We start from the raw sequence: 11,364 nt of genomic DNA on the forward strand, positions 1-11,364 counted from the left end.
ATGCTCCTTCTGCACTCCTAGGTTTTCAATAAAGTGGCTCATTTTAAGGTAAGCTTTTCTGTCAACTTCTGTTGTTTCTTGACCAGTTATTCATGAAGACTTTTAATTTTCAGTAGTCTGACAGATATGAAGCTTGGAGTTGAACTGCGCTCCTACTGAGGTCAAGGAGAAAAGTACTAGTAATCTTGGAGCTGTAGGGTGAGGCACTTTTCATCTCTCTTGGAACATTGTTCTTCCTTTAATTTGGGCAGTTGAAATGTCTCATGGTGATCGCTGTCTTTATGTACTAAAATGAAAGTGCTTTTCAGAGGACTGCTTATCCTTACAAACTTCTTCCTTTTTGCCCATGGACAAATCCTGGCCTGTGGGGCATCCCAGCTGGAAAAAAAGAGGAGGGGAGACTTCCAATCTTGTGAGTTTGTTTTTTTCCTGTTTACACACACATCTTACCGCAAGTAAGGCAGGCAGCACCCTTGGCAAATCCACCTATGAAGAGTGCCTGCTGGAAGGGTGTACCCTGCTCGTGAGAGGGATGCTGAGAGTGCTGCCAGGATAGCAGTGTGCAGTTGTGTATGTGAACCATGCAGAGATGGCGGAGGGGTCAGGCGGTATCCTCCTGGAGAGAGCCGTCGTTATCCGCAGCGTCATCCGTTTGTGGGACACCGATCCCTGGGAACAGGCTCTGAACTGGTACCCGTTGATTAGAGGAGGCATGTTCCACAGTAGAGAATTTCTCTGTTTTCTCTTTAATTCAGTGGATCTCTTCTCCTGCTTTTAACTGACGGCTGTAAAGTTGTGAAGAAGTGCTGTGAACAGTACTGTTTTGGTATCATTTAGCTCTACTTAGGACCTTAGCATATACTCTTGCACTAAAACCAATGAGATTTGCAAGATACTACTTTTTTCCTGAGAACACCACCACTGTGGACAAGTACGTGCCGAGCAGATACAGTGGTTGTTCTGGTGTGTCTATAATAAAAAGTAATCATTCAGAAAATGTATTCAACTTTGCAAAGAAGAGCTTTATTCCTGAAGGCAGCAGTGGTATGGTTAGCCAGCCCTCCAAAAGCAAATGAGCCATTGTTGCGGGCCAAAGGTGAGAATTTGATTCGATTTCCCCTTGTGTGTTGCACGTTTGTGTGTGGCTCCTTGGAATGGAGGCAGATGGGTGTTGCCAATCTGCAGTGGTTTTTTGGGTTGTCTCTTGAATGATCACTTTCTCTCGTGGTGGTGTTAGACAGGGGAAAAGTGCTAATCCTTGCAGTTGCAGAAAAATGCTTGAAAACTTGAACCCTTTGTCTGCAGAGCCCAAAAACCTGACTTGACTATTTTAATGGGAGCATTTCTTTTTAAAAATACTTGTGAATTTTGACATTTCAGTTAATGGCTTAGACTACCCGGGATTATCAATACTATTGCTCAAGAGCAGGCGACATGTTGGGGTCGGACCCTTTGCGGTGTGTTGTGCGCAGCATTGTTCTACGGGAAGATAACCTGTTTGGAGTGAATAGCAAATGTGATACTAAATTTTCTGCGTTAGTAGTAAGGTTTTGAGAGCTGATTTTTTTTTCCCCCTCATGAGAGAGGAGGGACTGTTTAAGAAAATCTCTGATAAGAGGCTTTTGAAATTCGAGAGTATAAATTGTAAGGCTTGTGAGGTTCAAGAAGGTAACAGGTAGATGTTGTGTATGTTTGAAGATAGCGTGGGACTCACGAGCATTATTTCTACCCAAGGCAAGGAGGTGTTTGGAGGAAGGCACAAAGGGGATGGATTTTAAGCAAGGAGCGCATGCGTTTAGAAAACATCTTGATGTGGTTATGCTGCCTGAGACAAAGGGGCTTTGTGAAGAAATAGAGAGGAATAAGCTGAGATGGAGATGGGCCAGCGTTGGGCCAACTGGCCCGTAGTCTGTTCTTGTTACTACCAATGTGTTCTTGTGACCATCACCGTTGCACTTCCGAGGGTGTATTTATGCCAGCATTTACGATTTAAGCTGGTGGGATGTACAGGTAGGTTCTTGTCCCCTGGGTGTTGAAGGTCAGTTTATACGCCGAGATGTATTTTGGGTATTTGTGTCAGTGGGCAGTGTTGTAGTTCCAGATCTAACCTAATCGTATTGGTTCTGTAGTGATGACATTGTAGTGAGACAATTGTGGTGCAGTGGCCTTATCCTGGGGGAGCTGCATCTGAAATGTGCCAAGCCACAGGAGGCTTTCTGAACCTTTCCTTTCTCAAACCCGATGACTTAGTCCCCTGGCTCTGGCACTGACTCATTTTATTTCCTTCTCCTTGGAAAATGGGAGACTCTAAAGGAGAATCTGAAAAGTAGGTGTGAAATTGATATTCCAAAATTAAAGACCCCGTTGACTTTTGCCAGCGTTCCCTGCCCGTGCTGAGCAGTCTATGGCTCAGTTGTAAGGAAGGCTCTCGGATGTTACGTTAATACATAGAATATTCCTTAAAGTACAGATCCGTTCCCTTAATCATATTCAGTCATGCTAGAACTGTCCTCACAACCTGCTGGCAGCTGCTGTACCATCTCCCCCATCCTCAGGGAAGGAGCTTTCCCTGCAATTCCTGCAGGCATCGCTCGTGATAGATGTTTTCGGCCACTTGTAAAAGGCAGCCCTGTCTTGGAAGGGCTCATCTTCCTTTGGTGCTGTGTAATTTGTCCCCACCTTATATTACGAGCCTCTGTTCCATATTGTGTGTGTTGAGTGGGTATTCCTCCCTCTTATAAGATGGTCTGAGATACTCACACCCTGGAAGGGTATTTTTCAAAGGTTTGGATATTTTTTTTCACTTATTTCTGCCATTTCTTGCTAATGGTTGTTATGGGTAAACTGCACAGGGGAGATACACAGCAGCACACCTTGCCGTCTGGTTCACATGCTGGGTCTTGCAAGAGTTGCTGGAGGAGAGATGGGTTTGTATGTGTGCAGACACAGGCAAGCAAATGCCTCCTAGGCAGCTTCAGGACATTTTGTGTGGATGTAACCACATCCCCCCTTCTCCCTGCAAGGGACGAACAATTCCCAGATTGTGAGGAACCGAGCTCAGAAACAGAAAGAGCTCCGTTTAGGGCCCTTAAAAATAGCTGGACGAGGACTGAGGAAGTTTGATCCAAGTTCTAGTTGATGATTTCTGTCAAGTACAGTAAGTGCTTTTATAGAAAGGGGTGCTTAATGGGAACGGGAGGCTTCTGTAAGCTGCGGGGGTGATGACCCAACTTGGGGTAGAAAGCCCCTGTCCCACGTGGGACACGCTTGTGAGGAGAAAGGAAGGATGCAGGGTTCAGGTAGGGGTGACTTCATGGGGCTGCAACCCTGCCTGTTAGTGACTTGCTGTTTCAGGGGAAGGGTTTGCATTTGATGAAGCAGCAGATGTTTAAGGGTCAGGAGCTGTATGGTTAAGCATGCTGAATGTCACTTTTGGTCATCCAAATTTGACAAACGTGGTTATTTTAAAACGCTGTTGCTTTTTTAGTTCAGTATAAAAAACACTTTGACATCTGCAAGAAGTACAGAGAGCTTCAATAGCTCTAATAAATAACTTCAGAAAGAGGAAACGCAGGTATGCGGACAAGGGACAGAGCGTGGTTCTGCTGGTAGAAGGAGATGAGGCTGTGCAGTGCTGTGGAGGAGTCCCTGCAGTTGCCATCTTGTGTGGTAAGAGGCAGAAGGCAATTTGAGAGTACCTAACCGTGTTCAGACACTGTCCTGGGCCTGCCTGGGCTACTCGACTGACTCTCGGGGCTACCGCGCAGGTGCCCCTATTCTCTTGGGGCTCTCCACCCACGCTGCACCCTCGGGGCGGGCGGCTCTGGGTACCTGGGCAAGGCGACCTGGCTGTGCTGGCAGGGGAAAGGGACGGTGCCTCTGCTCTGGTAGCACAGGCAAGCGGAGGAGCGGACAATAACCCCCAAGGAAACGCTCCTGTTGGAGCTGCTGTGCCACAAAGCTTGTTTCCTTTCAGCTTTCAGGATGGATTTTCCTAAGCAGCTCCCGCAGCTCTGCTCTGTGAAAGCTGGTAGTCCTGGGCGATGACTTCTCAGTGCTGGCTGTGCTGGCAGGGGAAAGGGACGGTGCCTCTGCTCTGGTAGCACAGGCAAGCGGAGGAGCGGACAATAACCCCCAAGGAAACGCTCCTGTTGGAGCTGCTGTGCCACAAAGCTTGTTTCCTTTCAGCTTTCAGGATGGATTTTCCTAAGCAGCTCCCGCAGCTCTGCTCTGTGAAAGCTGGTAGTCCTGGGCGATGACTTCTCAGTGGGACAGCAGGTTGGGGCTGGGACATTCCCTGGGACCATGGTGGCGTGTCACCCAGTGCCGCAGGAGCGTGCGACTGGGAGGATCAGCCGGACAGTACACGTTGCTGGATTCCTGCCCGACAGCAAAGGGCTTGGTCCTGTAGCGACTCCTGCAACTGTCCTCTGAGCTAAGACCTTCTCTTTTGGGCTCCCTGCCGCCCTTGGCAGTGAAGATGAAGGTCTGGTTGCTGGGCTCTGAACAGTTGTTATTTTGAGGGAGTTTGGGTGAATAATGCTGTAGGACTTGGAGTTGAGGCAGAATCTGGGGAGACCAGCTGAAAGAGGATGCTGACAGATTGGAAACACAGATGAGACGGGATTGCTTTGTCATATGTGAGTCGTGTCAAGTTGCAAGCAGGTCACGATCCTGGGCCGAGGGGAAAGGTAGGTGACGAATGTGTTGGGCTAGCAGGGCTTCCTCCTGCCGATAATACCTCTGCGCAGACGTGGCCAGTGGTCTGTCAAAGGGAGAAGAAGCTATTAGCAGCGGCAGATCTGATTTCAGTGTGATGTTGGCCTCCCATCTTCTGCTTGACAGCGTTAGCAAGTCATGGTCTGAACCGCGTGGGGACCAGGAGGAGGTTTTGGGGTGATCGAGGTGGGGATGCTGAGCGAGTCTGCAAGCTTTTGTGGATCCAGGGAGAAGGAGTTTCTGGGGAGGGTTTGCAGGGGTTAGCGTGTTGCGCTCTGTGGGTGCAAATTGTGCCTTGGGCGTCTGCGCGATGCTGTGAGCTTAAAGGAAATCTTGCCTGTGGATTTGGGTGGTGGGGAGTAGCTGATTCTCTCCTGGGGTGTTGGCGTGGTGTGGGTGGTCTCCTGCAGTGCAAGATCTACTCACAGCCTTCTTCCTTCAGCTCTGGCTGCGTTCAGCTTGTATTTACTTGTGTGCCTTCTTCCAAGGCTAATGTCAGATGTGATGGGATGTTGGATTAGACTAAATCTCCTAGGTTTAGCTGGAATGTTGTCTCGCTGTAGCATTCTTCTCCCTTGCTCTTTTCTCTAAGCCTTCCCCTACAGACAGCTAATTCTCCCCTTCCCCCACATCATGTCGTACCCCCCAGCATGTCACAAGGAATTAACGGGCTCAAAAGGCCCGGGAGAGGCTGCTCCTCTGGAACAGTCTCTCCTTTCTGTGACCGGGGTGGTCCCCCCTGCGTGCCCCTTTTGTGTCCCGTCCAACTCCCCTCCCCCTGACCATTCAGTACATGCCAGAGGAGAGACCGGCGGTCCTGAGCCTTTCCCAGCCCTCCTCCAGCAGCGTTGCCCGATGCCATCCGTTACAGCCGAGGGGCTTCCCGTGCCCAACCGGAGGCTCTGGGACAGCCCCGAACCCCTACCAGGCGTTCCCGGTCCTGCCGGCATCTCGGCGGCAAGAGGCAGGAGGTTTGTGCCGCCGCGCTTGCTGCCGGAGGGCTTTCCTTCTCTCCCATCTCTGTGCATCTCCGACAGCATCGCCTGCTCGCGCTCCCGGTCCTCCATCCCACAATTCACAGACGATCTCCTCAGAATAGGGATGATGTCACTTCCTTCCAGAGGGTGCTGGGGGGGGGTGTGTGTGTGTGGAAGGGGGGAGTCACGACCCCAGCCTGGGTGGCTTTCGGCAGCCCTGATGGATAAATGAGGTTGCTGTCTTGGAGGGAGGGCGTTGCTCTGAAGATGATGCCCGGCTCTGTCGGCAGGCAGTCACCACGCCGTCCTTCCCTTTGCCGAGTGGGATTTTCAATGGCTGCAAGAAGAGTTTGCTGTTCCCTCCTTCGCTGGTGATGTCTGTCTCCATGGACGTGCGCTTTTCCTGAAATACCCTTACGGGAGAGAAGAATGTGCAGCAGCTGGACCACATGCTGTGTAAGATTTCTGCTTTCGTAGATCTTTCTCTGATCTGAGGGTCAAGGGCTCTGGACTCCTTGCACACAAAGCTTCTGTGCCCACGTGTGCTTCCCCTCCCGAATTTCGGTGTTGGGAACTTGGGGCTTCTGGTATTGGGGTTCAGGTTTCGGGGTCCTGGGAACTTTTCGCTCTTTGCTGCAATTTTATGGGTAGTGAAAGGGGTTCTTGCTGTTGGAAAACTAGGGTCGGTGGTCTCAGGGCTGTTGGCACTCTGACCTTCCGCTTTCCTCCCAATTCCCCTGCTAGATGGTATCTTCATCACCTTAAAATGTAACTCCTGGGATCTGCTCCCCTGGGGTGAAGCCAAAGAGTCCTTGTACTGAGAGCTTTACTTTTTTTTTGTGGGCTTTAAAGTCTCAGGCCTTCTATCATCTCCCTTCTCAAACTAGGGGCAAAGCCCCAGACCTCATGGTTTAGATTTTCAATAGACAATCTTTGAAAATTAATTGGGACTCTTTCTGCAGCGCACCGGGAGCCTGGTAAGCATACAGCTAGGAGTGACAGTCCCACAGTGAGTATTGCCACGTGTGACAGTGAGTGACGGGCTGCTCTGCTCCGTCCCCATCTGTTGCTGTGGATAAGGAATTCACATTAGACGTCTGCTGCTCTTACCGATACCCCGCCTCTTAAACTGGCGAAGGGTGGTGAAAGCCAGCAGAGCACAACTGCTTGCATCTGAGGAGGTGGAAGAGTTGTGGAAAGTGCGTTGGTGGGATGCGGCCGTAAGTCGAGGGATGATGGAAACTGGGCTGGGAGATGCTGTGGTGGCCAGAGGCAGAGTGAATGAGAATGCCGGAAAGCGTATCCATGTGTACTGAGCAGGGTCAGCGATATTCAAGATGTATTCAAGGGGTGGTGCGTGACAGGCAAGTGGGTTATTCACGGCAAGGCTAGAAGAAGTTGCCAGATGGCCAGAGGAGTGAGCAGTTTGAAGGTAGTGCTGCAATGTACTGAGTGCTCTGATTATTATGTGCTAAGGAAGTGTGAATCCAAATGGTGTTGTAATTTCACATTTGCTTTGCTTGTGGAATAGAGTGTTTCCTTCGCCCAAGTGAGTAAGGTGCTGGAAGTGTGTCAGCCTGTTAACTATGGAATCTGGCAGAAAATGTGAAAGATTTGTGTAAGTTTTCAATACTCGGTGACTGAAATGGATAGGAAGGTCTAGTCCGCTGGCCGTGGGTGTCGGTACGGGAGGAGACACCTCTCTGTTTTGAGACGTTTTGCACAGTCGGTAAGTGGTGGGGTAACCACTCCTGACTGGTGAATCCTTTCTAGTAGGACAAGGCAGCTCCTGCTACTGCGGCAGTTGGTGCTGTGGTACAGTCTGTGGTCTGTCACAAAACCACCCCTTGTGTTACTTTGAAGGTTCAAATTAGTTTAAATGTGATCATGTCACTCTTCCTCCCCTCTTTTTTTTTTTTTTGACCTAGAGTGCTAAATTAGAGCCATCATATACAAGTTTGAATTTTTTTTTTTGCCTGGTGCATGAGGTATGGCAGATGATATTCCCTCTGAAAAGCTGTTGGAAATCCTGATTATATTGTAAGTAGCAAATGTGGACACTTTGGTTTTTGCCTCTGTGAGCCTAAGAGCAAATTGCCAGATGAGTACAAAGAGCAGTTATTACTTTGGCGATGCTGCTTTGGGGTGGCGTGGTCGCTGCAGGTCCTGGATGGAGCGCTCCGGTGGCAGTGCATGAACGTGAAAATTGGGAGGTTAGCGGGGCTAGAGTAGGAGAAGTGCTCCAAAGTGATTTGGAATTGAGATGCATCAGTTGGGAGAACTTGGCACTCTTGAGGTGGTGGCTTGGAGCGGAGAGGCACAGACCAACGTGTGGTGTCCCCCGGTCTGTGGTAGCGCAGGAGGGTACAGGTGAGAAGCGCGAGGGGGTTTAGGGCATGGAAGAGGGGGACAGGAATGACCACTGCGGTCAGGAGATCACTGCTGGCTGTGGGTAGACCCTGTAGACAAGATCTCGGAAACCAAAGGTTGCCAGAACCAACCCGAAGTCGTGGTTGTGGGTCGTGGTTGAAGCGTGTTGTACAAGAAGTGTGGAAGGGAGATGGGGAGTGCTGCGGGAAGGGACTGAGCCGCTCCGATGCGGTGGACTTGTACCGGAGCAGGCTGGAGTATGTACAGCAGAACTGAAACGGTGTGGGAGAGCTGTGTTGGGAGGAGGTGTCTGGATAGCCCTGTGCGGTCTCGTGACTTACACCACTGCTGTTTCTTTTTTTAAAGGGTTTGTGAAGCTTTAAAAATAGAAGTACAAACAAAATGTGGGGAGGAACAGCCAGCTCCTCAATCTTCGACTTTTTAATTGTTAGTGCCTGTCAGGGCCAGCGTGAACACAGAGGAGATGTGGAGCTGGCAGGGCGCTTCTGTGCTGCTGATGGTGGAGTGAGAGATCTCCTAGGAGCTTGCTCCCTCAGCTGTAAGTGCTTGCTGTTGGGAGCCGGTCAATGGCTTCCCCAGATGCTGCCACTGACTGCTAATGGGTGTGTTGGCTTGAAACCGAGGGAGGGAGGGAACTGTTGGACAAGGAGAGAAGAGGCTGGCAGCAGGTGTGCCTGTGGAAGAACATGGCAATAGGACCTTCTTTAGAGCTGAGGCCAGTATAACCTGTCCAAAACATCCCAGGGTGACTGCTTGCCAACCTGCAGCCCTAACAGGATTCCAAGTAATCTTGTGAAGTGGAGCTGGGTGAGCGGTGATTATGTTCAGTGAGTTCCGCACTGGTTTCACCTAATACTTCCCACTCTTTAAAACTGTACCTTCCTCTCCTGTACTCTCCTTCCTGAGCATGCCGTGCCCTCTGGTGCTGGAAGGAAGAAGCTCTGCCATCTTTGATGTGAAATAGGACAGCTCTCAGGTGCCGTGTGGGGTCGTGGGGCTCTCCCGGGGGGAGTTGAAGAGGGTCAGCAGCATCTTTGATTCTCTTTTTTTCCAGGAGGTGAGTGTCGAAAAAACTGAACTTCCTCAGACCCGCTAGCCATGCCAGGGATTGTCGTGTTCCGCCGTCGCTGGTCTGTAGGCAGCGATGACCTGGTTTTGCCAGCCGTCTTCCTCTTCCTCCTGCATACCACCTGGTAAGTGAGAAAGGCAGGATGATGGTTTGAATTCTCCCATGAATTCTTTTTGCTATTCCTGTTTCTTGCAGCTGTAATTCTTCCTACGCTTATACATGCAGCTGGAAGGCTTGTTTGGGGCATTTCTGACAGACACCAACATATTTCCAGCTCCTGGTTCTTTGGATAAGTTCTATTCTGAGTTCCAGTTCCAAAGAGGGAAGCCTGACCAGAGCTCCCTGCGTCCTCCTGTGCTACCCAAGGTTGTCCACTGGAGTTTGGGGCTGTGTTTCTGTACAGGGGCTCAGGAAAAACAATTGGAGTGGCAGATCCCATGGGATAATGTGATTTGACACTGATCACCAAATTGTTCTGACCGGGGTAGCAGGGCCTCTGGATGGCTTGTGGGGAGGAGATTTCTGGACCAAATTAATATTAATTTGTAAGTAGCTGTGGGAACGCTGAGGATCCTCAGTAGCTCAGTGAGGAGAGCAGGTGTGGGGTATTACGTGCAGCTTTCTTTGGCTTACTGCTGGTAACAAGCTGGTTTGTGACTGGCAGGTTTGTGATCCTCTCTGTGGTGCTCTTTGGGCTGGTGTACAACCCCAACGAGACCTGCTCGCTTAACCTGGTGGACCACGGCAGAGGCTACCTGGGCATCCTGCTCAGTTGTATGATCGCAGAGGTGGCAATCATCTGGCTCAGCATGCGAGGCAGTATCCTGTACACAGAGCCCCGGGACTCGATGCAGTATGTGCTCTATGTCAGACTGGGTAAGAGGCAGCGGCCTGAGGCCTCCTAATGACTCAGCCTCCACACTGCCATCTGCTATTGCAGAAGACTTCTCTCCCCACACCCTGACAAACACACAGCTTCTGAAAGACATCCAGATGGCCACTTGTATGTGATATGCATCTGAATACATCACATAGACTGCACCCTGTCATTGCTGTAAGACTCTCATGCAATGCCCCAAATATCTTTCTAGCAAACCTTTAACTTGTCATCCTCATTGCCATGCAGGTACATCCTTTTCCTCTAACAAAATATGCTCCCCTTCTGTCTCGCAACACAGATCTGCCACAGCGAGATGCATCTACACCTCTCCCCCACCTTTTTTCCACACATTTTCCTATGACAGGCATATGTCTGTGTAAATCATGGTGGTTCTGACCCCGAGGCATGTGCATGTCCTTGCCTGTCACAGACACGTCTACGCCCACCTACCTTGAGACGTGTACTTGACCTCCTGACTCACATGTGATGCATCTCTCCATCCAGCAACCTGCACTTTGATCCTCCACCTCCAGGCACTGTGAGATCAATAGGTTTACCACCTGCTCACCGGTTGCCTCCTCTCTCTCAGAGGGCATATTTGTCTTCCCCAAAAAAACGTTTCCTGTCTCACCCACCAAGAACTAGATCAGAAAAGAGATTGTTCCTTCATCTCTCATTCGGGGCTTCCCTTTTAGCTTATCTTCCCTCCTCTGTTCCATTGTCTTCCAGGTACAGAAACTTGATCAGATTTTTCTGTGCTGAGTGAAGATTTTGCGAGCAAAAGTTTTTGTAGATGCAGAGTCAAGCCCATTCCAAACAAAGCATCTCATGTTTTTGCATCTCTTTTTGCTGGGTTGTTTTCCTGCAGAATTCGCTAAAATACGGGTAACCTTGCTTGAAAGCTCTGTCTGGGAGACATTTCTGCCTTTGAGTGCTAAGTGCAAATCATTAACATGAATAGCAAACAAATCTTTCTCTCCAGTTTCCCAGACACGCTGCAGTCTCCCTAGGGAAGCATGTAGAGCCTGACAGTTTGAGTAACACTGTGTTAAAACCAGACTAAATGGGGCAAGGGAGGTAGAGAGAATCCAAAGAGCCATTTTCCTGCCCAAGAAACACCCACTTTTCTTCCTTGTCTACCTGAAACTAAATGTGTGTTCAGGATCTGTATTTACGCTGTATCTTGGGTCTTGTAGATGCTTGTTTCCTGGGGCTTTTTACTCGGAAGGGCTTCATGAGTTCTGATGATAGAAATAGGAGTGTGGCCGTTGTGTGGGCAAGGTCCAAGTGACTCGGTCCCGTTTTAAGCATGTGTCGTTTAGTGCATA

General features: G+C 49.8%; 1 protein-coding gene across 1 annotated transcript in view; it reads left to right on the plus strand.

The window, feature by feature from the left end:
- Nucleotides 1-9,185: 9,185 nt before the first annotated feature.
- The window catches only part of DAGLA (diacylglycerol lipase, alpha), a 30,226-nt gene continuing 28,047 nt past the window's right edge, over nt 9,186-11,364 (plus strand). The window contains exons 1-2 of the mRNA XM_009708816.1: nt 9,186-9,280; nt 9,821-10,032. Coding sequence (XP_009707118.1) covers nt 9,186-9,280; nt 9,821-10,032 — 307 coding nt within the window. The remainder of the gene's footprint in view (nt 9,281-9,820; nt 10,033-11,364) is intronic.

Source organism: Cariama cristata, unplaced genomic scaffold (genome assembly GCF_000690535.1).
Source record: "Cariama cristata isolate BGI_N322 unplaced genomic scaffold, ASM69053v1 scaffold2311, whole genome shotgun sequence".
NCBI classification, from domain to species: Eukaryota; Metazoa; Chordata; class Aves; order Cariamiformes; family Cariamidae; genus Cariama; species Cariama cristata.